General features: G+C 40.6%; 3 protein-coding genes across 7 annotated transcripts; 2 read left to right on the top strand and 1 right to left on the bottom strand.

The window, feature by feature from the left end:
- The first annotated feature begins 267 nt into the window (after window positions 1-267).
- On the top strand, window positions 268-3,436 carry minpp1b (multiple inositol-polyphosphate phosphatase 1b). 3 transcript variants are annotated; one of them, XM_027013475.3, is made up of 5 exons: window positions 268-964; window positions 1,068-1,262; window positions 1,475-1,572; window positions 1,814-1,944; window positions 2,428-3,436. In XM_027013475.3, exons 1-5 carry the CDS (start codon window positions 385-387, stop codon window positions 2,804-2,806), a joined length of 1,383 nt encoding a protein of 460 aa, XP_026869276.2. In that variant the 5' UTR covers window positions 268-384; the 3' UTR covers window positions 2,807-3,436. The 3 variants fall into 3 exon arrangements, with proteins under 3 accessions (XP_026869276.2, XP_026869275.2, XP_026869277.2); XM_027013474.3 differs by having other exon boundaries at window positions 1,068-1,274; XM_027013476.3 differs by lacking the exon at window positions 1,068-1,262.
- Window positions 3,437-5,357: 1,921 nt separating this feature from the next.
- papss2b (3'-phosphoadenosine 5'-phosphosulfate synthase 2b) lies at window positions 5,358-15,669 on the top strand. Of its 2 annotated transcripts, XM_081697792.1 has the most exons (13): window positions 5,358-5,642; window positions 6,222-6,616; window positions 8,620-8,734; window positions 8,870-9,105; window positions 9,234-9,372; window positions 9,504-9,622; window positions 9,806-9,919; window positions 10,417-10,528; window positions 10,791-10,996; window positions 11,164-11,299; window positions 13,010-13,278; window positions 13,420-13,649; window positions 13,797-15,669. In XM_081697792.1, the coding sequence occupies exons 2-13, from the start codon at window positions 6,410-6,412 to the stop codon at window positions 13,933-13,935; spliced, it is 2,022 nt and encodes a 673-aa protein (XP_081553918.1). In that variant the 5' UTR covers window positions 5,358-5,642; window positions 6,222-6,409; the 3' UTR covers window positions 13,936-15,669. The 2 variants fall into 2 exon arrangements, with proteins under 2 accessions (XP_081553918.1, XP_026869259.2); XM_027013458.3 differs by lacking the exon at window positions 6,222-6,616 and having other exon boundaries at window positions 5,361-5,642.
- atad1b (ATPase family AAA domain containing 1b) lies at window positions 15,320-25,186 on the bottom strand. Of its 2 annotated transcripts, XM_027013460.3 has the most exons (12): window positions 25,102-25,186; window positions 23,140-23,250; window positions 22,845-22,988; window positions 21,907-22,094; window positions 21,629-21,727; window positions 21,235-21,355; window positions 19,207-19,407; window positions 18,714-18,820; window positions 18,465-18,554; window positions 18,295-18,345; window positions 18,084-18,217; window positions 15,320-16,667 (listed from the first exon to the last, which is right to left on the bottom strand). In XM_027013460.3, exons 4-12 carry the CDS (start codon window positions 22,081-22,083, stop codon window positions 16,553-16,555), a joined length of 1,095 nt encoding a protein of 364 aa, XP_026869261.1. In that variant the 5' UTR covers window positions 22,084-22,094; window positions 22,845-22,988; window positions 23,140-23,250; window positions 25,102-25,186; the 3' UTR covers window positions 15,320-16,552. The 2 variants fall into 2 exon arrangements, with proteins under 2 accessions (XP_026869261.1, XP_026869260.1); XM_027013459.3 differs by lacking the exon at window positions 22,845-22,988.
- Window positions 25,187-25,192: the final 6 nt, after the last annotated feature.

The raw sequence follows: 25,192 nt of genomic DNA, 5'->3' as shown, positions 1-25,192 counted from the left end.
AAGATAACATAGGCTATAAAATAATAATAATAATAATAATAATAATAATAATAATAATAATAAAGGCAAAATAATGATAATAATAATAATAATAATAATAATAATAATAATAATAATAATAATAACGCCTATAAAATTGTATTATTTTTCCCAGCAATTATAAGAAAATAATCAGTGAGTGGTGCATTTTGACGATCCACAAACCTGCCCCGGAGCAATTCATCTATGTTGAAGCTGGCTTCACAGTTTTAAACGTGTCTAGCGAAATCGGAAGTCAAAGCGTTCTCGGCTGAATGAATGTAGCCCAGCCAGCTTGTAAAGTATCTACGGGAGTACGGCAGCGCAGGTAGCTATTTGTATCGCTAAAACAAGTCATTCTGGAAGATGAAACCAGTACATTTATTGTCCAGAAACAAACATTTTGTTATGGCTGCTTTAAGCATTGTAATGGCTCACGTGTCGTACAGTAAATTAACTGTACCAGCAATTGCTACTTACTTTGGCACAAAATGCAGATATGAAGACGTGAACTTACATTTAAGGGACGATATTTTATTCGTAAATAAATCTCTCATGGGACCCCCATCCGCTGCCTGCAAGGCAGTACACTTAGTGGCAGTACTCAGGCACGGAACACGCTATCCCACAGCCAAGAATATTAGAAAGCTCGCAAGCCTGTACGATCTGGTTATGGCCGAGGCGTCAGGGCCTGCCTGGTGGCTGGAGGGCATTAAAAGTAATTGGACAATGTGGTACACAGAGGACATGGACGGCAAGCTAGTAACGAAAGGAAAGGAAGACCACAGACATTTGGCTATCAGGTTGGCCAAAACATTCCCGACGCTGATGTCCCGGGATAACCTTCTTGGTGAACGCATTGAGTTTCTGACCAGCTCTAAGCACAGATGCGTTGATAGCGTCAAGGCATTCCAAGAGGGCCTTCACCAACACCTGGATGTGCGAGGTGAAGCGTACCATCAGCACGTTTCTGTTGCTCCTGTCCTTATGTTGCTTGGTGAACTGTTTTGACAGGGAGCCTAATCTTTCGCTTGCTGTGTCTTTAATAGGCTTGGGCTTCACACACTATGTGAATGATTCACTAATGAGATTCTTTGATCAGTGCCAAAGATTTGTTGAAGATGTTGAGAACAGCAAGACAGCGCTGAAGGAGGTTGAAATTTTCAAGACATCTGTAGAGATGGAAGGAGTTAGGAGGAAGATGGCCAGTCGCTTACAGATTCCACACAGTCTAATAACATCAGGTTACTTTAAAAGTTAATTTCTTTACCTCACTAAAAGTTCGAAGTGCATAATAACAACTTGGAGTTAATGTTATGTTATTATGGGCTGGAATGGAGCAATAGACCTGTGTTCTGGAGTGTGCGCACCTGCTACCCACTTATCTAGTTAGGAACACCGAAACGTGTGTTCAGCTGTCAGTGGAAATGGTAACAGTTGTTTTACTTTGCCACAGATTTAGTTGAAGCAGCTTTCTTCCTGTGCTCTTATGAGCTGGCAATCAAGTCTGAGAATTCTTTATGGTGTAATACGCTGGATGAGGTGGATGCCGAGGTATGCCCTTTATATGGGGTTCTGATTTGGTTTTATTGTCAAGTGTATCAAATATATAATCAAATATGATTCTATTATAATAGTATACATATTAAGCTTGATTTTTTGTAACAAATGAGAGCATTGACACAATAATACTGAAACTAGTCATAAGATCCGTTCCTTTCATGTTTCAGCAACAGTAACTTTGTAAACGGGTCAAAGCTCTATATACATTCTAAAGGCATTCTATGTTTTTTAGGTCCTTGAATACAAAAATGATTTGAAACAGTATTGGAAAAGAGGCTATGGCTATGACATCAACCGCAAATCGAGTTGTTCCCTCTTTCATGACCTTTTCAGACGACTGGAGGAAGCTTCACATTACTACAGGTGAGGAAGCGTCTGCTGTATTTGACATGCATGGGGTCGATGAGCAAACACTCACAGGTTCTGTTTAAGGAAGTCTTAACGTGAATCCAAAGGAAAAAAAATGACATCCCAATGTTTGCTCACTAATCCACAAATCCGGCTTTGTCGTGTACTGACCAGGGCTATGACAATGTATTTTGCTGACTTTGTAATTTAGAAGGGGTCTAGGATAATTGTTCTTCCTGGGTTTGTACAATTAGTCAAACCAGTTGGAGAACTTCTGAAAGATTTCACTTGGCATAGAGTAGCCAGAGCAGTTAGACGCTTTCTTGTTTTTCTTGTCGTTTACACTACAGAACAGTGAAGAATCAAGCACATAAACACCACTAATGTCAAAGCAGTTGAGTAAACGCATGTGAGAGATACTCTGATGTGTCCAAAGGCCATATACTGTCAGGCTCGCCTGTATGAACGTCGTCTCTCTGTGCTCCTGTAACTGATCAGGCTCGGCAAGGCTACCAAGGCAGCCACCGTTCAGGTTGGCCATGCAGAGACTCTGCTCCCGCTGCTCTCTCTGATGGGGTTCTTCCGGGACAAAACGCCGCTGACCGCTGAGAACTTCTCAGTGCAGCGCGGCCGCAAGTTTCGCACCAGTCAGCTCGTCCCTTACGCGGCTAACCTGCTCTTCGTCTTGTATGAGTGTAGGGATGAACTGAGACTGCAGTTCTTTCTCAATGAGAAACCAGTGCAGTTCCCCAGCATGGGTCACCCAGCCCCACTCTATGACACGGTCAGGGCCCACTACTCCAAACTCCTGCAAGGCTGTGATTTTAACAAAGAATGTGAACTGCCCAAAGTTAATCACATGAACACAGAACTATGACTTGAGGAGAGGACAGCGGCAAGGTGGATGGAAAGGTTGCCTTCTGGTGCGTTAAGGAACAGTTTTTCTTCAGAGATTATAGTTTTTTATTCTCGGCATTGATAAAGGGTTAAAATAGCTTTTTTCTTGATTCTCACAAATGAAATGGTCTAACCAAATTGGGTATATGGTTTATTTTTTCTTTAAATATTTTTTTTTTTCCCTTTGGTTGAAAATATCCAAAGGAGTATAAGTTCTACAATGATTTTGTGTGAGTATTTTCTGTCTGCTGGATTTTTTGACCTGAAGTATCCACTTCTGAAAACATCAGTCTGAATCAGCACTTAATTATTATAAGCTTTGTTTCTAAGGTACCAAATCTTCTTTCAACTTGTAATGGTAAACTTTTGCAGTGACAAATATTTTTGTTCATAGATCTGTACATGTTTTTTTATATATATAAGGATTCTGCCCGACTATCAGAAGGCTTGTTTTAGTTTGAGTATCCTGTTATGATAATTTACCAGAACGTCAGTGTCAACATCTCAGTGTTGTGTTCAGATATTTGACAAACAAAAACAGTTTGATATGTTTCCCTGTTTGAGAATTTCAAGAACAATTTGAGGTTGATGTAATAAATATTTATCAATACTCAAGCTAGTAATGTGGTCTACCCAAATCAGGTGTATGGTTTCTTTTTTGTGTTTTGTTGGTGTTTTATCCACAGCACCGATATCCTTCATTTGCCTCTGCTGTCCTGGAACATAACATCACTGGACAATCTCACTCAGGATTAGTATGGAAACTAGTCGATGTCAAAATGTAGGTTACCATCTTGCTGCATAATCTAAATTTACATAAAACCAATTTTGCTTTGTGAATGTCATCAATAATTCCACAAGCAATGCGAACAATTTAGAAACGTGGCATGAGTTTTTCTTTGCCATTATAACCCTTAATTGCAAGTCGACTTAAGTAGTAACAGAACTGAAAAATGCTAGAGAACGTTCAATCAGCAAAGACTAAAACCTCAGAAAAAAACAACTGCGGGTGAAAAATTCAAAGGAGTGTCTGATTTTCAAAATGTACCACTAGATGGCAGTATACCTGAAGAGTAGGTCATGTGCACAGCTGAACTCAGAAAAATAAGCTTCTTTCACCCGTAGTTCATGTTTTGAACTAGCCTACAGTTACAGGGCGACCAATGGTGCTTTATTGGGATGATATCTAATAGTAAATCGGCAATAAATGCAAAGTTCCTTACTTACATATGCACAAAGGTGGCAGTACAACATGTAATGAATTTGTAGCGTTTCAGTGGTGAGTATTTACACCAAGATTAATCAGAAGTCACGTATAGAAAACTGGGCCATGCATAGTGGGACTGGTGTGTGCCAACTATATGAGTGAAATACAGCTGTGGCAAGTGAAAATGGAATTCGGACAGACGGAGCGTATTTGTACACTAGATTTGTGTGCCACACCACGGCCTAAAAGGGTATTATTTTATTAAATCATTAGTTTGTGCAGCCCATTCTCTCGTGGCATTAGTACAAAGTTACTGAAGACGTAAGCCACAAGTCTAACAGCGTACGTCTAACAGATGTTCAGTATTAAAACTAGGCTTGACTGCGCATTAGTTACACTGAGAGTATGAGTACTGGCCTATGTTAATATAAACTGACTGATTATTGCAAAAATAGGAAATAAGATTTTTAGCTCAAAAGCAGCCGCGACAAATACACAGATAAAATAGTCCAATTAAAGGCTTTAAAGAATACAGAAATGTCTCAGGTTTCTTCTTAACTGTCATCGAGAGTCCTCAAGTTGTCTGTAAGAGAATTGCAGAGTTTAGTCGAGTGGTACGAACCCCCAGCATGTGTAACCGCTGATCCGAGGGGCCCCTTCAAGCTACAGGCGTAGTTATCGTAGTGTAAAGACGGGCACAATCATGTAAGCACTTAAAAGTCCGCATAAATATTTAAAAGGTGATTCTGAATGACACAGGTGGTGTGTCGGGTGGTGATCAATTGGTGTGAATATACTTCTTATCTTGGCTATGGTAACGTAGATGAGAGCGATACTAACACGGCATTTAACGCTTAGGTAACAGTCAAATGTGACACCTGAGTTTTTAATATGGTGCTGGGGTTTAACTGATATTACCGTTCTCTCATCCAGGACCTGATGTTAAAAGTTAAATATCAAGGCAGTGGGACATAGCTGAGTGTCGTCTGCATACTGACGAGCCTAAATATATATGACTACTATTCATATTTATATTTAATATATATGACTCCACATATAATGAATGACTCTACTATACATATTTATATTTCATATATATGACTCTAGCTACAGGAAGTGTGCTAGACTAGCGCAGTCTTTTAGACGGTTTAGCATTAATGGTTCAATGTCAAATGCAGCACTAAAGTCAAGAAGAACCCGTCTAGATCGGTTAACGATATCACGGTTTATCCCGTTCAGGACCTGGGTTAGTTAAATTAACGCTTATTGCGACAGGTCCTGTCAGGTTTTTGTTTTCTAGCTGTTCCGATTGTGTTTCTCGAGTGGACTCGCACGTAGGACAGCAACACGCTTATATGCTACTTTGTGGACCGACACGCTGGCCGCTTTTAACGTGTTTCTAGAGTTGTGCCGTGACTACTTTGGGAGCAGGCGGCACCCTCGTACCGTTTCGTCGTCCGCCCCTTTCAGGAAGAAACTCGTTTGCTCATTTGCTACGTGTCCAAAGTCCACCGTCTCATCCGAACTGTGCTCCAACTTTACGCGCTGCTCGATTTAAACACTGCGTTTAATCACTAGAATTATGTCTGGGACCAAAAAGCAGAAAACGGTAAGTGCACTTGATTTTTTTTTTTTTTTGATTGATTGATTTTTTTTAAAACTTTTTACCTTTTTAAAAAGAGAATTCTTTAAAATCGATACTACAAAGCCATAATGGTTAAACAACGGTGAACATAATACCCAGGTTCAGGCAACACGCTTTTACACCTATAAGTTTCTGTTAAGTTCAGAATGAATCAGCCGCAGTGCTTGACAGTTCCATCACGTTTAGTCCTGTTAAACGCTAAATGAGCTCGTCTTCTGAACAACAGTTTAACCAAGCTTTATAAGCTAAAATTGCACTAACATTGTCAGTAGTGGGTATGCTTTTTTTCGTCTACTATTTTGTGCGATAGGGTTATAGCTGTAGCGACACCAGGTAGCGAAGTTTTTCGGTTGCTTCGTGTCCTCGTTAGTTTTCCTACATTATTTTAGGGTTATGTGAGATATAAGCTTCTATAGGTGTTAGCTTTAAAAGCAGCCTGTCGATTGTTTTGTGCTCCATTTGTCCTGTGTTGTTAGTTGTACTTGAATGTTTAAGACAAAAAATCCGAAAACATTAATAGATTTTTGTTTGTTTTAAACGTAGACTGCTTTACCAGTAGCATCTCAGGTGGTCCATATCAGTGGTTTGAAAGTGGTCCTGACTACTTCACTGACATTCTGCCTGGCTGTTCGACGGTTTTCCCGTCAATGACAGTTGGATCTTTTATGAACTGAGCGTTTCACTTGGGCAAAAAAGCAGGACTCTGTATATGGGAATCAAAAGGGCCCCTGATGGACATGGAAGTTACGGTGGAAAAAGGTGGAGGGAGGGTGGAAGACTGCGTGAAACATGGCTGTGTTCCAGGGCACAGCTCCAGTCTGGCCACCTCTCCGCTGGTCAACATGAATAGTGGTTTTTGTCTCCCTAGTCCACCCAGAGGCACCTCCCTCCAGACTCCCCCTTTTTACCATCTCATGACTTGGTCATATTCACAGAAGGTTTGTAGATATGTCACTGATACAAACCAGCCACTGTGCATGGTGCACAACAGTGTACAATTCAGTATCGTACAAGCCATAATCAGCAATTCGTGCAGTTTACATATACACTGGAGATCAAAATTAGAGAACAATTTATGAACACTTGATTTTTTTCAGAAATAATGTGATCTTCATTGGTCAATATTTGAAGGATTTTTGGTTAGGGGTATACCATGCCACTAAAACCGTGTTTTACAAAATATCCAAGGTATTTCAACATAAGTTATTTTGCAGAAACCACAAGGATAAAAATTAGAGAACTGCAATGACTATAGCACAGAGAAAGATTACAACAAAATTTTCTGACAGTCACAACAGTCACCAATCATTAGGAAGTTTACAGGCTCTTGCTTTGAATGACTTCAGCACATCTGAGGCCACATGACATCACACTGCTCTGGTGTGATTTTGGTCCACTCTTCTTGCAGTCTCTTCCACAGTTCAGTGACTGTTGTGGGTTTCTTAGCAATAACTTTGTCACCAAGGATTTTCCAGAGGTTTTCTATTGGGTTTAGATCAGAACTCTGGGCTAGCCATTTCATTGTTTCAATGCTTTCAGTTTCAAGGAACTGCTTTACCCATTTTGCTGTGTGACAGGGGGCATTGTCCTGCATGAAAATTGCTGGCTGAGTGATGAACGCAAGAAAGGAACCACTTGTTGAAGGTTCTGATACACACTTGCATTCACTCTGCCATGTAGCTGTAGCAGAGGTCCTGCTGCCGAAAACATTCCCCAAACCATGACACTTCCTCCTCCACCTTTCACAGACTTCTTTACACACTTTGGGTTCAGTCCCCAGTTTGTCGACGAATATAATGTTTCCCATCAGGTCCAAATAAAATAAACTTGCTTTCATCACTAAAGTGAACTCTGGACTACGTCTCCTCTGTCCACACAACATGCTCCTCAGCAAAGGTTCATCTAGCCTTTTGATTCTCTCTTAATGAGAGGTTTGGTCACTGCAGCATGGGCTTTCAGTCCAAATGCTCTTAAACATAGAGACACTGTCTGACAAGACAGATATTTACCCTGTTCAGTGCTGAACCGGCAAGCAATTCCAGCTGCAGTGTTGAACCGATTACCCGTGGAGATTCTCCGCATTATCCTGTCCTTTCTTGCATTTGTCTTTCCTTGGCGACCAGCTTTCTTGAGGGACTTGAATGAGTTTGTGATGTTGTAAAGATGCAATATTCTAAAAATCACAGACTTGGAACGACCAACTTCTCTTGCTTTGGCTGATAGGGTCACCCTTTTGGTCTTCATCTGGACAACCTGCTGCCAGACGGTTTCAGTCACTTTGGAACGGCTCACCATCTTGCAAACTCAGTGAAAACTGGAAAGTTAGGCTGTCAGTTAAATAGGGTTTGTCAGATAATTAAGGAAATTAGCACCAGGTGCCAGATTAACACCAATAACTTGCAGGTATCTGAAAGTGTTCTCTAAATTTGATTAGAGTTCTTTTTCAATTATCTCATTTAAGTTTTTTATACTGTGCTTTAGAATATATATAACTCATGAAATAAGCTTAAAATACTGTTCTTTTACTCCTATTAGAATAAATTCACATAGGACTACACAGTGACCTTGACATTTAGGAAATTGTGTGTTGTTCTCTAATTTTGATCTGCAGTGTATACACATCCAAAAGCCTTGTGAGAGGTGAACTGGTGGCTAAATGTTATGTAACCTTTTTCATATGAAAATGTTCTATACTTACTGTGTACACAACCTAGTAGCATATTAACCAGTTAACTTTTCACTTTTTAAATACTTTCTGCGGTGGAACTTCATTTTTCATTTTCACTTCTGCAGAATTAAGCCACGTTTTAACATAATGATTGTTCCCTGAAAGGACATGAGTGGCATGCAGGACTCCACCCCAGACAATATGACACTATTGTGCTGTGCTTAGTTTTATTTCATGTCCTTTGTTGATGTGTGTTATTTACTGGGCTTTTAGGGTCTCCAAAGGGCAACCAATGTTGTGTACCAGGCTCACCATGTAAGCAGGACCAAACGAGGCCAAGTTGTAGGAACCAGAGGAGGCTTTCGGGGGTGCACAGTCTGGCTGACAGGTTTACCTTTCTTATAGCTACTCTCAATGAAATTCTGCACAGTTTACATGACAATCTGACATCTTTAAATCCAGCTCAACAGTGCTGATTTCTCTGTATAAAACTGAATAATCTCAGCAGAATGTCTTCATCCAGGGCTGTCGGGTGCGGGGAAAACAACCGTCGGCTTCGCTCTGGAGGAGTATTTGGTTTCCCATGCCATTCCATGCTATTCCCTGGACGGTGACAACATTCGGCATGGCCTGAACAAGAACCTGGGCTTCAGCGCGGCAGACCGTGAGGAGAACGTCCGGCGTATTGCCGAAGTGGCCAAGCTCTTCGCCGACGCCGGTCTAGTTTGTATCACTAGCTTCATTTCTCCCTTCACTAAGGTGAGGTGCAGTTGAACGTTCACTTCAGTGAAAGTTGATGCATTGGGAACTTTCCTAATTTGAGATGTTAATGAACAATGAGATCAAAGGATGGCCTCACTGTGTGGTTCTGCAATGATTCATGAAAGGATCGAAACGAAGCAAGGAAGATCCATGAGAGCTCACGCTTGCCGTTCTTCGAGGTGTTTGTGAATGCACCACTAGAGGTGTGTGAAAGCAGGGATGTCAAGGGACTTTACAAAAAGGCTCGTGCTGGAGAGATTAAAGGTATCCACCAATCTGATCTTGATCTTATTAGAATTCTCAATAACCACTGATAACCATTTTAACAGAACAATATGCGTTTTATGTGAAAATCGCAAATATCAGCTTTCACAGCTGGTTCACTTACTTGTCAGGCTTCACTGGGATTGACTCGGATTATGAGAAGCCAGATTCTCCAGAGTTGGTTCTGAAGACTGGAGAGCTCACAGTGAATGAGTGCATTCAGTCCCTGGTGGAGCTCCTGAAGGACCAGGTGTGCATATACCAGTTCAGGAAGTCTGTTAATACCATGTGGTTGTTTTAAACATTGTCAAAACATCTGAAACATAAAAGAACACCTTGTTCAAGAATATTGGATGGCTGGTGAAAGCTTCACCTACTGTTTGTAGAGGATGGCATGATGCTTTCAGGAAATCATGGTCTTTCATGCTTGCAGGGAATTGTGCCCAGTGGTGTGACAGAGGACGTTAGTGAGCTGTTTGTCCCCGAAAACAAGCTGAACCTGGCCCTAAGTGATGCCAACATTCTGCCCACCATAGCCATCACGAAGGTAACGCAGCTCCAGTGTTTTTTGGTGCAATCGTGTGAGTTCTGTCGAGCTGCTAAAATTAACAGAAGTTGATATTGCAACATTAGCTTGACATCATTTAACTGATTCATAGGACGTGTCATCACGTCCTATGGTGGCTTAACCAATGGTACATTTTCTATTTTAGTCATTTAAATTGGTTATATTTCATCACTTTTATTAGATAAACTTTAATAGTACTGGAATGATTTGCAGTTGTTATGATTATTATTTAATTGCTACACTTTACAATTACAATTTACAATCTTGATAAGAGCGTCTGCTAAATGCCGTAAATGTAAATTAATAAATATTATTGTTTAGTTCTGTGAATCATTATTTTAAAGGTATATAGTAAATGTATTAAAGATATTAAGAGGCATGAGACTCTGGACTGACCCTCAGACCGTTTGGAGTGTAAGGAGTTAAGCAGCAAAGCCAGTAATCTGAATCTTTCCAACTGGTTTCTGTTGATTTAGCTGGACCTGCAGTGGGTTCAGGTGCTGGCTGAAGGATGGGCCACACCTCTGAAGGGCTTCATGAGGGAGAGAGAGTACCTGCAGGTCCTACACTTCAACACCCTAATTGATGGTATCAACATTCTGAGAATACACACCGCGATGCCTCTCCTGTGATATAAACACTCTGATCTAGCTCTGTACATATTTACCATCACATAACCAGAGACACGTTTGACATATTATACAAGGATGCATAGCTGACATTTCTTTCCATTTCTGATCCATTTTCCTAAGCTTAGATATAATTATTACCATACAAGACACACTACGTGCCAAAATGGAATCCGTCCACTGGATCTCAGTATGACTGTAACCCTCTGTATGACTTCCAGGTGGCACCATCAACCTATCTGTGCCCATCGTGCTGCCAGTATCCAAGGAGGTCAAAGACAAGCTGGATGGCTGTGCTGCTTTCGCTCTGGAGTACAAAGGCTGCAGGGTGGCCATCCTGCGCAACCCTGAGTTCTACGAGCACCGTAAGGAGGAGCGCTGTGCTCGCCAGTGGGGCACCACATGTCCCCAGCACCCTTACATCAAGGTACTAGAACGTCCACGACTGCCCATGTCGGTTCTGTGAGGCTGCACGCTGCATGGATGAGCTTCACCTCAGTTGAACTGTATTGGCCTATTTTTAAAAAATTTATTTTGCAGAATTTTATATTTATCAGCCTTTTGTAATTTGTTATTGCTGGTTCCATTTATCAGATGGTTATGGAAGGAGGTGACTGGTTGGCTGGTGGAGAATTGGAGGTGCTGGAGCGAATCAGATGGGATGATGGTCTGGACCAATACCGGCTCACTCCAAAGGAGCTCAGACAAAAGTTTAAGGAAATGGGAGCAGGTGACATTACTGAGGTTCAAGTGTCTGTGGGTGCATTTATTTAAATGCAGCACAGGTTTACTGAAACCATACACATTTATTAAGTCAACAGATTTGTGCAACAATGATGTCAAAACCTCCACCAATATGGCATGGCAGGTGGCGATTCTAAAGATGTCCTCTTCTTTTAGCAAAACAAACAAACAATAAAAAACTACCTATTAGGAACAAAAACGGGTCCATGCAGGCAGGTGATGTGTTTTTAGAGTACACGTTGGACCACTTGATAAATGTTTGTGTGCCAGAGGATATGTAAATATAAAAGAGCTCCCTGCATGACAGCACAAGCAAATGAACTCTTTTTTTCATCAGTGTACTGCCCCGCTAACATTTACTAGGAATGACTCCATGAACAGTGCAGTGACCTAATCATTCACCAGATAATAGTTTAACATCTATAAGCTGAGCTGCAATGAGCTATCTGATGTGGAGATCTGCTAATGACCAAATGAAAATATGGGATGTGGGATGCTAGGATCAGCAAGAGAAGAATACTTTTAACAACATGCCCTTATAAATTCAGAATTTTCTAAGGGCAGAAGCCATGTGATTTCAATATTACAAAAGCCATCTATAATGTAGAGTTCACTGAGTGTAATTAAAATCCAAACCTTCTTTTTTTTTTTTTTGAGTCTAGCAGTACCTGGTAGATTTAGATTTAATAAAATAGATAATGATAGACCCACTCACATGCTTTAATTCCTTTAGTTATGAACTTCCCCTCTGGCTTACAGAATAGTATTTTCCATCAGTGGTACAAGCTGGTCTTTAACAGATCCTTATCTGAGCAATAATTAAATGTAATTTCAGTAGTTACAGGAAAATTTCAATTTGCTGTCTAAGCATTTACCTACAGGCTAAAGACTTTATACAGAAAACAGTTCCCTGCAAACCAAGAAATATGCACCCCAAGTAATCCACAGGCACCGCTGTAAGTGTGGGAAAGAGATTTTGGTGAACCCCAAAGATCTGAAGTGTTGGCAGATAAGAAACATGGGGAATATATCAGTCTGCAACAACACTCCAGAAAGAGGGTTTAAAGTGTTGCATGAACTACACTGCACATCCTATATTCTTAATACAATGAACACAATCAGCCTGTCAAAAATGCAACAGCAACAACAAAAAAAGTTGGTACATAATCACATGTTTTGGTCCTGCCCCATAACTTCTGGAACAGGGTTAAAGTAAAGCTTGAAAAGAAGGTTTAACTGTACTATAGAAAGGGATCCTTATTCTTCAGTAGGTAGGGTTCAAGACAATGTTAATTTCAAACCTCGCCAAACCCAGTTTATTCTTAGGTTGTTATCCGTGGCTTGTAAGTATATTATGACTGACTAGACTGGAGATAATTCACCCACTGTCAACCTTTGGTACAATGAAATCGTAAAAGTCCTTGCTGGGTGCGTCTGAGTGCTAGTCTTAAAGGTAACAGTGCAGAGTTAGAGTGTATTAAATGTCCTCCTTTCCATTCTCCTACTTCCTATACCTAAATTGTTGAGGCAGGTAGATGAAAGGGGACAGTTATATTGTGTCTATAGATATACTTTTCCTACTGTTCTACATAAAACTGCAATGTTCTGTGCTTTGGTGATTAAAAATTGTAAAAAAAAAAAGGAACGAGACGTCAGTTGAACCACAGCTTGAACCATGTGCCTCTTGCTCCACCAGATGCCATCTTCGCCTTCCAGCTACGCAACCCAGTGCACAACGGACATGCGCTGCTAATGCAGGACACCAAGCAGCAGCTGCTGCAGCGGGGCTATCAGCGGCCCATGCTGCTGCTGCACCCGCTGGGCGGCTGGACCAAGGACGATGACGTGCCGCTGGCCTGGCGCATGCGTCAGCACGCCGCCGTCCTCGAAGAGGGCGTGCTCGACCCAGCCGGCACCATCGTGGCCATCTTCCCCTCACCCATGATGTACGCGGGCCCCACAGAGGTGAGGCCAATAGCATAAAAGCTGGGTTACAGTAAACACTGGGTATTGTCTAGTGATCTCGGTCATGAGATTGGAATCTTGGGGTTTTAAAACCTTTTGATGGAAAAGATCGTTTAAATGGGTGCATACGTGTCCTGGCAGGTGCAGTGGCACTGTAGGTCCAGAATGGTCGCCGGTGCTAACTTCTACATCGTGGGCCGTGACCCAGCTGGCATGCCCCACCCGGAGACCAAACAGGACCTTTATGAGCCAACACATGGTGGCAAAGTGCTAACCATGGCACCAGGACTCACATCCCTGGAGATTATTCCTTTCAGAGTTGCAGCTTACAATAAAATGAAGAAAGCAATGGATTTCTATGACCAGGAGCGGTGAGACATTGAGATATAATAATCTTTAAGGCTTTTTAAAAATCAGTTATTTTATAATAATGTGTTTAAGGATAATCACATTCACAGTTAACATTCAAATATAAAAAAATATAAATGCTAAACTTTTGGTATATTGCCTTTTTTCAGGCACGATGAGTTTGAGTTCATTTCTGGAACCAAGATGAGGAGGCTGGCCAGCAGTGGGGAGAACCCTCCGGAAGGTTTTATGGCCCCAAAGGCATGGAAGGTCCTCACAGAGTACTACAGCTCCCTGCAGAAAAATTAAACGTGGATGCCAGTACAATTCCAGTTCACAAAAGGCAACAGCCAAATGTAATCTTGAAAGAAAAATACAACATGTAGATTTCAAGTCCTGTATTTATAAGTCCTGTTAACTCTAAGATGGTTTTATATCGCTTCTATGTAATATTTAAGGCTTCTTTTAAAAAAAATATTTTTGCGCTTTAGAGATTATGTGAAGCAGATTGTGGGGCTTTGAGTTTGAGACAGATTTTGCTAATAGGTAGTGTTTTAATTATTAGAAAACATCTGAAGTAAATGGATTTCAGGAGTTAAGCCAAAGCTAAACAACAGAATCTGCCTAAATCATATGGCTGGGTGAAGCGAATTACTGAGATTAAGGTCTTTTTTTTGCTGCTAATCAGATGGTTTCTGGTGATATTTGTTTTTATGAAAATGACATTGGTTATAGTATATAAACCTCAATGGAAGAATTATACAAGGGTCAGTCTGCAGACATTACGAAAGGTTCTTCTAAGCTTAAAGCCCCAGGAAAAATAATGTAAAACCTTTTTAAAAAAAAATAGTTTGTATGATAAACATCTAGTTTTGAATATAAAACCAAGATGCTCAAAAACAGATTTTGCCAAAATCTGAATTTGGCAAATCATACCTGAGAACTACCTGGATGTGGCCCTTATATTCTAATAAAGTATGTATGATGCCCATATTTACACTATTCAAGTGGAACTACATGTGATGTAAGGGGATAAAATATTGATGAAGGTACCTAACAATACTGATGTAAGAGTTTGTGGCCAGAATTATTACAGTAGGCTCTGCTTGCCAGGTTGGGTTTTTCTCACTAGGCTGCTTAGACTTGGAGAGACTTTTGATAAGAGCTATCTGAGAAGGACAAGCAAAAGCTGCTTCATGATTGGTGAAGGGAAACCATCACAAGCTTTATCCAGTATCAACACTGCCTGAATTATACTGAACTGAAAGCCTTATGAAGGACATGTAGACATTGGAAAGTCATTTATTCATACTTTGTACATTTGTGTGCCCAAATTACTGAGGTTAACTGAATTAGAACCTAATCTGGGGGTTTGAATTACTTGGGGCTTGGAGATATCTTGTAATGTCCTATAGAACCATTCCATAATTTTCAGCATATTCTTTTTATTAAATTTTACATAAAATGTACTTAGTGCCTTTAGTGTATTGCTAACACTACATTTCAATCAAAAAAATTACATTTTCTTACCCACTTGTATTTGAAAGCCATGTGTCGAATTCTTGATGAGCATGCAGCTGGATTCTTAATGCAAGAACAAACTATGCAACAAAGTCTTAAGTGATTGGTGAGGGGAATGTTGTAGGAGTTCTCTGCACATATCTTATCCTCCTTCATTAAGTGCATTATGATCCATATTTAAAACATTTATTGGTATGTATTAAATAAACAACGTACATGTATTTTTTCTAGTTTTCACAGGAAATGAATGTAGTTTTTACATTATATTAGTTTAGGTACAATTGTGTACAGTAATATTTCATCGTTTAACTAAGAACAACAAAATCCCTAAACAATACAGAGGGGGAAATGCCTTTAGTAAAAGCCAGTGGTGCTCAACACAATGTTCTCGTGCATGTATGTATGTGGGTGTGTATGTTTCAAACTGTGATTGTGTTACTCAGTCACAGTCACATGTTAAAAAAAACAAAACCCTGAAGTTTAATTTGTACTGTTGATTAAACATTGCATTCTTAATATACACACACTTGTCACTTGAGGTACTTTTTGTCAGTGTTCACTCTAATCTGCACACACACTGCAGAAGTTTTTTTAAAAACATGTTCAGAAAAAGGGTAGCCCATACCTTTTCCATTCTCACACATGGTTTAGGGGGAGGGGGTTGTGGTTGGACCTGAAACACTGAGCATTTTGCAGCACATGTTGGCTCATTTGAGAATGGCCCCACACTTGAACCTTACAATCTTGTAATAATATAATAACATTCGTTAATGATATCCCTATTTATTGCCGTTTCAAATAAATATACAGTAAATACCACATTACACATCACAACAGCTCTCAGTTCTCTGGATAACACTAATTTATACACATACTTGATATTTTGGTGTAAAAAGCAGTGTACCTGTAAACATATTTCAGTATGTTCATGATGAGAGGTTGTACAGTCCCTTTTAATAGCAAAAACCCAAACCAGGGATGCACTGAAATCGAACCTTTCAATATAAAAGGAACTTATACATTACCTGATATGTTTCAAATACTACTTTAAATTCAATTATAGCACAAGAAACTAATGGTATACGTATTACTTGTCAGGGTTCCATATGCTTTTAAAACATCATCTCTCACATAACTCGAGACATTTTGTGGAGTAACAAATACTTGGGGAACTGAATGCCTAAATGCCAGGAAGTGTTAAAGTGTTTACACAAAAGGAGCTCAGAGGAAGTGATCACACATTCAGTTTCAAAGCACACATAACTGGGGCATCTCCTTGTAGAACCAGTTTTTGTACTGATGTGTTAAAAAAGACAAAAGGAAGAAAGTAATAAAAAAAAAAAAAAAAAAAAAAAAAAAAAAAAATTTTTAGGGTACTAATTCACCTTGTTCAGGAGTATTAGACTCAGTCCAGTGCTGGATGCATGAGCATGTTTGGCACCGTTTTTGACCTTTTCATCTTGTCAATAGCCCTCTGGAGGTCTTGCTGCTGGATGGGTCGAATGTAGTCAGCCTGTGGACTGTGAGGAAGTGCAGGCAGCTTAAACGTCAAGGACACAGCTGCAATAATCACAATTTATAAAAGCACCGTCGTTCAGCGTCAATGGATTAATGCAGACTTGTGAGACTGGCAAAGGTCACAATGTACTATAGACTGGTATACCTTCAAGCAACCTCAATGATGATAGGAGTTTATTTCAAGAAAAAAAAAATATCACTGATCCAAAATTTGCTTGACTTGATGTAACAGCATACACCATAATAGCTAAGTCATCTCAGGCTTTGAAGCCTCTGTGTTCCTATTTTAGAAGCAGAAATTGTTTAAAAAACAAAACAAAAACCAGTTCTACTGGTTACACTATATTGGAATTTCCACAATCGCCTTAAAGCATATTATTATGCGTGATTCTATTTGTGCTGGCCACATTAGGCTACTGTAAAGACCAGTATCTTTACGTGATTCTGTCTACTCTGGAAAGATGCAACAATGCGGCATCCTCTGTGATTCATCAGAACTGTTTAAATATAAACTGTTTTTCCCCTTCTAAACCTCCCACACCTTTCTGTTTAGACTAAACTGCTATAAACCCCTGGAGATGTTCTCCAAGTCAAGACCTTAGGATCCCACTAGATGATTCTTGGATCACTCCAACTGTCAAGGCATGGAACCTTGGACATGCAGGTTCCCCCTCTACAAAACTGGGAAAATTTAGCCATCTCTAAACACCAACACTTCCCTAAAAAGACATAAGCGGACCAGCTCCCGCATACTTTAAAGCATCAATCAAACCCCATTCTGCACCATGCTGTCTTCAAGCCTCTAGTACTACTCTATGTACCCACTATCCCCAAGGACAAAATGGGCACATGGATCAAGACTCTTCTGTTCTGGTTTTCTGGTGGTCGAATTAACTTATACTGGCTATCTTTAAGTGAAGGCTGGAAATTTCACCTGCTCACTGAGTCACCAAGCACTTCAATTTTTCACCTTCCCTTACTGTATTTCTTTCACTCTAGCCAGGGTTGTAGCATGGTAATATTATTAACACTGACCTACCTACCATCACATGAAAATATGTTTTTGGTAGAGACTATAAAGTACTTCTGTAATTCGGGTGTCTACCAAATGCTGATCAGGTAGTACAAACTACATATAAAAGACGGATGTAAACTACTGAACCAATTTAATCCCTAATATTTTGTTGCACAGAATACCATTGCTTTCGTCATGGCAGTGATATTTACCATCCAAATTGATTACTTAGCAACTGTGTTGCTTAAACCGCGACATAACCTGCCACAGAGTACGACAGCTCTGGAGAGCAAGTTAGTGACCGATCTGGCTAGGGATACCAAGATTAGTGTCACTATTAACTCTTGTACAACATGCATACTCCTCTAGTGTCTTTCCAGAGAGACTATAATTAAAGACCTACCTTCCATCAGCACCCGTGTTGTGCACAAAGTCCCGTACACAGAGTAGGGCTGCGTCCCGACACATCTCTTTGAGGTCACTTCCGGAGAAGCCTTCGGTCTTTTTCGCAGTTTCACAAAGGTCCACCGACTCCACCTTTACAGGAGAAACCATTATGTGTGGTTTTGTCACATCAGACACAACCATGTTCAATCAGCAGTCGCAATACTTACATTTTCATTTTCTAAGATAAGCTTCAATATTTCTTCTCTTTGCTTGATATTCTGGATGGGATTGGGGGGGGACAGTTATAAAGGACAAAGCAGTGCATTGTATTGTACTGTATATCACTAAAATGAAACTCTGAATTAAGAATTATTTAAAGAATCACTCTGACACTTACAGGCTGATTAATATGGAACCTTGTAGGCATTCTGCGCAGTATTGCAGAGTCCAAGTCCTGAGGGCGGTTGGTGGCACCCATAATTATCACCTGTACACAGAGAAACAATCTCAACCGTACTTACTTGGACATGAGATCTTTGTGAGTGGAAAACAAATTACCCACTGAGCCTGGTCATTTTACTGCCTGCGATGCACTGAGCCAAATAGCACATGATGCCCCAGGAATGCAGGGAGAGGCTCACTATACCTGGCAGCCGATGTCTGTGTCCAGCCCATCCCACAAGCTCATGAACTGAGCCTTCATCATGGCAGTGGCCTCGTGATCTGAGCTGGAGCGGCTTCTTAGGAAAGAGTCTAGAAATAAGCAGCAGAAGGGGGAGTTAGTATGAAGGTCTTGGGGAGTTTTGTGAGCATCGTGGTGCCTCAAGGACAGCATCTACCTCTGGAGCCAAACTGTGCTTGGAAAGGTTTGCCTGTGAGCCATGCATTTGTGCAGTCCAATCACAATACCCATTTATATGCAAATACACCATTATCTGCATATAAACAATTCTGCCATTATCATTGGTCAATTGCTATTCTTTTAAAAAAATCTATGATAGCAATGCCATCTACGATCAGCCAACGCATAGAAAATGCACAAGGAGGACTTATCATTGAGATTTGAGGCTTGCCGACCCGAGTCATTCCTTTTGTGCTAATTTCAGACAAAGAGGGGAAAAAGCTGAAATCATGCTCACCGATCTCATCGATGAAGATGATGGAGGGCTGAAGCTTGATGGCCAGGGAGAAGACGGCTGCAGCCAGCTTCTGGGACTCACCATACCACTTATCGGTCAGGGTGGAGGGCTGCAGGTTGATGAAGCGGAAGCCGGCCTCTCTGGCCGTGGCCTTGGCTATCAGAGTTTTCCCACAGCCAGGCGGACCGTAGAGGAGCACTCCTGGACCAAGTTAGGAGCCCGCAAGGGGCAATACTGGTAAATACAGAGGGACTGACGAGCCAAGCACTGCACACCGTTTTCTGCAGGGCTGTGCAGATTTCAAATTAATAGCGGTGTACTAGGACCGTGGAAGATTTACTCATTAATAGCCCCTATGTTTTAATAACAATGCATTTAAGTAAATCTGAATATATATTTATATTTGAATAAGTTTACATATATAAATTAAATACACTGCCTGGCCAAAAAAAAAAGGTCAACACCTTAACTTAGCAAATAGGTAAGAGCCTCCCATTCGATAATTACTCCATGGGTGATTATGTTTCAGCTGGCAACAAGTTATTTAACCCTAACTGATGGAGTGAGTAGTTTCTCATTTGTTAAACAACCATGTCGAAAGACACATCCTGTGGTCGTGGAAAAGATGTTGATCTGTTTCAGAAGGGTCAAATTATTGGCATGCATCAAGCAGAGAAAACAACTAAGGAGATTGCTAAAACTACTAAAATTGGGTTAAGAACTGTCCACCGCATTATTAAAAAGTGGAAGGACAGTGGAGAAACATCATCTTCAAGGAAGGAATGTGTTCGGAAAAAAATCTCGAATGATCGTGATTGGCGATCACTTAAACGTGTGGTGAAATCAAATCGTAGAACAACAGTAGAAATCAAGGATATGTTTAATAGTGAAAGAAAGAGCATTTCCACACACACAATGCCTTAAGAAAACCACTTGTCAGTGAGGCTAATTGGCAAAAACGACTTAAATTTGCTAGGGAGCATAAAGATTGGACTCTGGAGCAATGGAAGAAGGTTATGTGGTCTGATGAGTCCAGATTTACCCTGTTCCAGAGTGATGGGCGCATCAGGGCAAGAAGAGAGGCGGCTGAAGCGATGCACCCATCATGCCTAGTGCCTACCGTACAAGCCTGTGGGGCCAGTGCTATGATCTGGGGTTGCTGCAGTTGGTCAGGACTAGGTTCAGCAACGTTATGTGCCCAAAGATTGAGGTTAACTGACTACCTGAATATACTGAACAACCAGGTTATTCCATCAATAGATTTTTTCTTCCCTGATGGCACAGGCATATTCCAAGTTGACAATGCCAGGATTCAGCGGGCTCAAATTGTGAGAGTGTGGTTCAGGGAGCATGAGACATCATTTTCACACATGGATTAGCCACCACAGAGTCCACACCTGAACCCCATTGAGAATCTTTGGGATGTACTGTAGAAGACTTTGCACAGTGGTCCAAATCTCCCATCATCAATATAAGATATTGGGTAAAAATTGATGCAACTCTGGACAGAAATGAATGTTGTGGACATTGCAGAAGTTTGTGGAAACGATGCAATAGTGAATGCATGTTGTAATCAAAGCTAAAGGTGGTCCAATGGAATATTAGAGTGTATGACCTTTTTTTTTGGCCAGGCAGTGCATATTGCAAGTAAATGTGCTCATGAGTCCAATTCACTGAGTAGGGAGTAAGAAAGTAATTCCAAAACAGAAATGACAGTTTTGTCTGTATTAAGGAATGTATTCGATGAATCAGGACTGTTTGTCTGTGTGACTTGACCCCTCTGATGTCTACATTATTTTGACCAAAATTAATTTTGGTTCTTGGATCACGTAAAGGCGACTCGTTAAATCATCCACAGAAATGTATCTGCTCATTTTGAATTGTGCATATTTCAGCTTTCAGTTATATCAATATTAGTCAGTACTGCAAATATTACTTAACATGCTGCCATAGTTTTCAGTTTTGTCCCTGTAGTAAATGTATGAAAAATGGACCATGACCAGCAGAGAGCTGCATCCGCGTTCCCACCTTTGGGAGGCTGAAGCAGTCGTGAGCCTTCAAACAGATGCCTTTTCTTAACGGGAAGAATGACTGTGTCTTTAAGCTCAGTTATGACATCATCTAGTCCAGCTATGTCACCCCACTTAATCTGTAAGAACAGAAGTCATTAAAAATTGAAACAAAACCTTTTCTGTTTTTTTCCCCTTTCACTTTACACCCTGATAGCAATCACTAAAATAGACGCTCTAAGAGAAAAAAAATGTCTCAGTGACAGTACAGGTCTCTGTAATCAGCAACTAAATATTTCAGCAGTCTTTCTGTCTTAATCAGAAAGCTTCTCTACAAGAAAATATATTCTGTGTGCACACACAGCACATAGCTGAATAGTCATGAGAACAGTGATGCTCAGAAGCATCCTCACCTGCATAGTTAATGGGTCCACCAGATGGGCTGCTATGCTCATCTCGTATTCAGAGAGCTTCACGTTCTTCAAGCCGATCTGACGCATGAGCTTCTCTGCCTATGAGGATGCAGGAATTCAGTTACACCTTGGCCCCCGACCTGCATGACGCCCACAGACTAATCAATGACACCTCCATTTGAACGTGCACAGGAGGAAACACCCTGTTCAACATCGATCTACTTGTTCTACAAAACCATGGCACACCACATGTGCTAGAGTATGTGGGGTTTACTCACCTGCTTCTGGGCTTCAACTTTTTGTTTTCTTGTGGGATCGATAGCATCCACCATCCACTTTATCGTGAAGTAGGTGACAGCACCGAATATGGTCAGGCGGAAGAGTAATCCAATCACTTCACTGCGACCCAATGGACGCGTGATATTTTCTGTTGGAATTTCTTTGAGTACCATCATCACACATTTATCTGTGTAGTAATTTAAAAAAAAAAAAAAAAGGAAAAATCACAACAGCACACAACAGTAAGGATAAACTTTGATCCATGCTATGAGAGGACAACTGCCATGATTCACGATCAAATCTAATACTTTTTTGGGGGGTGGGGGGTGGCTTGTTTTGTTGTCACTTAGCCATTGGACAGTAAGTACCATTTACTAGCAAGAATAAAATAAAAAGGTTTCAGTAAAGGTGGCAAACGGTTCATATCCAAAATGAATATCAAACTTGAAAAGTAAACTTCCGTTAATAGACATTTTGCTCAGTGCTCAAATTTTACTTTGTAACCCTAGTTACAACATTTAATAGTGGGAATATCAAAATATTTTTGATCGCCGATTAAAGACTCTAAGAGAGGCCGTGTGAGAACAGTGCATGCCTCCAGCTTTTTGGCAGAGGTGTTTCGAATTCCATCCAACCAATAGCTATGCAAACACCTCGCGTCTCTAGCAGGCAACAAAACCCAAAGCTGGTCTTCGTGGGTACGGCTGACCTTCTTCTACTTAGCAAGCCAGATAGTACAGAATGGCTGTATGTAGAACAGAAAGGATGTATCTACTTTAGTTCACAATGAAGATACGAAAAGATAAGACAACCTAGTACACAGCAGCTTGTAGAGAAATGTACTCGTTTTAGAAAGCTCCTCTAGCTAGGACAGCGTTTACTCGCTATCAAAGATTCATTTAAACACTTCTGAATAGCTAGACAGACAGCTACCTACCTATCTGACAAATAAGACGTTTAGAGTTTGCTTTCGTTTTCGTGTAACTAGACACTTTCCCTTGTCTAGTGGAGTTAGCGTTAGCAAGCTCGCTATCTTAGACTGCTCTTCGTGGTCAGCGTTGACCTTCCAGCAAGTTTCCCACTGAAATGAACGGGTTTAGGTTATTTTCTTGAACATAAAAGACTTAAAAATATTTAGGCCCATTTTGACTACTAGTAACGGCGTACTTGCATATATGTCAATATAGAGACCTTTAGGTTTACAGCAGCGGGCACATCTACATGACACTCACCTCCACGACGCCCTGCAACTTCCTTGCCGCTGAAAGCGTGGAAGATGCCGTTTTTTCAGCTACTGCCCTCTACCGGTGTGGTGTGGTCACATCACATCGCCGAGTCTGAAACTACAGCAAAGGGCCGCGGGCAGAAAAAGCCGCAGTTTTGCTCTCAATACACGATGGATTTCATGCGTCCAGCTTCTGAAACCGCTGAGCAGGACTTTAATAATATCGACTCACTGCATTCAAACCACGCAGACAGACTCTGAAATCACTAACTAACGTGTTATATAAATATAATGTATTATATAAATATAACTAACGTATTATATAAATATAACATATTTTTGAGGTGACGATGTAACCAAAGAATCGCCTACTATTTAGATCCTGATTTATATCCAGTCATGCAATTAGTCAATAAGATCTAAAGAAATCTTAAGTCAGAAACCACTTGGTTTAAGATTGGTGACGAAAAGATATTGGCTATTCTCAAAGGAAAACAGCCTTTTTGTTTATAAGGGCATTTTTTTTCCCAACTAACTTTCCGTGAGCGGTCCTGACAAATACACACACACACACACACACACACACACACACACACACACACACACACACACACACACACACACACACACCAATTACTTAGGTTAATTATTATAAACATAGGCTAATTATGAAGTGAACGCATATTTCGACAGAATTCAATTTCAATTAAATAATTTCCAAATCCTGTTTATAAACATCTGCACTGCAGTCTGATAGCTCTTATTAGGCTTAATCGATAATGGCAGAAAAATTGAGTTTATGCTGACGAGGGAATATAACTTACTTTCACGAAGGTCAGTAAGTGATTTAACGAATGTGTACTTTGAATAAAATGAAATATTATTGTGTTAATTCAGTAGGGTGTACGTTTGGCTATCAGCTACATGTATCAGTCATGTGGGATATAGTCAAGGACGTTGTTCTCCAGGTTTCCATTTCAAATTTGCGTATTATAATCTGAGCAGTGTTGTATAGCCAATTATTCTGACAGATGGCGCCAAAGAATAACGATTTGTCTTTCTTTAAGGCTGGAGCGTTGTACCGCTGTCCCGCCCTATAGGACAAAATGAACATATACCCAGGACACAGTAGTCGCCATGTATACATTTACAATTATCACCTGACTCTAACACTTAATTAGGAATATTGCAGGTACGCCTACTGCCGTAATGTAGACATATAAAATGTAATCGGTTAATTCTGAGGCGCTTTGATTTGGCTTTACTGTCCGACTCACTTTTCTGCTTGCGTAAGCATTTCAGTAATTTCCTGCCCTCTGCAGCAGGACTGTCGAACAAGGGGGGTAACTACAGACTTTCTGAGATTTCCCTTTCCCTCACAAAACACTCGCGAACGGCTGGAATTGCTGGCGAACGGCTGGAATTTCGCTTATACTTTGAATAGTGAGTCTGCTACAGCGGAGTTCTGAAATGTGAAGATTCACTGCATAATAGTAAAAAAACCAATATTTAAAGTAATCTGATATAAAATACTGGACGCTTATCGCGTTTCAGCAGACACGTGACCCTGGAACAAAAAAATGAGTCCGAGTGCATCGTGTCTGTGTTCCTCCGCCACCACTGAAAAAAAGATATGTTTAAGACCCCAAAAGTCAGCGAGCGTGTGTGACTCGAAATGGGTCGAAAAATTACAGTTTTCCAAACCCCTCATGCAGCAGGTAATTTGCTTGAAGTGCATTTTATCGGAGGTTCGCGTCTTTGGGGAACTATTTTGCGCGGCGGAACACGACTCGCCTAAACGTAACCTTTTTATTGGAAGCCATGATGGAAGTTTAACGGTGGAGTTTAGCTGGAGAGTTAAGGCGGCTCGGGTGACTTTACGCACGGCTCCGCCGTCACATTTCATTCACGGGTTTAGTTTAATAGTATGGTGGAGGCTGTCAAATCTCTGTTTCCGCTTTGGACTTACCGAGATCGTGGATGGTGGGGATCCGCTGCCGGGTTTTTTCTTTTTTTTTTTTTTTTTTTTTCTTCTTTTTTTTTTTTTTTTTTTTGAAGAT

This window comes from Electrophorus electricus, chromosome 15, assembly GCF_041902795.1.
Source record: "Electrophorus electricus isolate QZ-2024a chromosome 15, ASM4190279v1, whole genome shotgun sequence".
In the NCBI taxonomy this organism is placed as follows: Eukaryota; Metazoa; Chordata; class Actinopteri; order Gymnotiformes; family Gymnotidae; genus Electrophorus; species Electrophorus electricus.
This window is presented reverse-complemented; position numbering and strand designations above follow the sequence as displayed.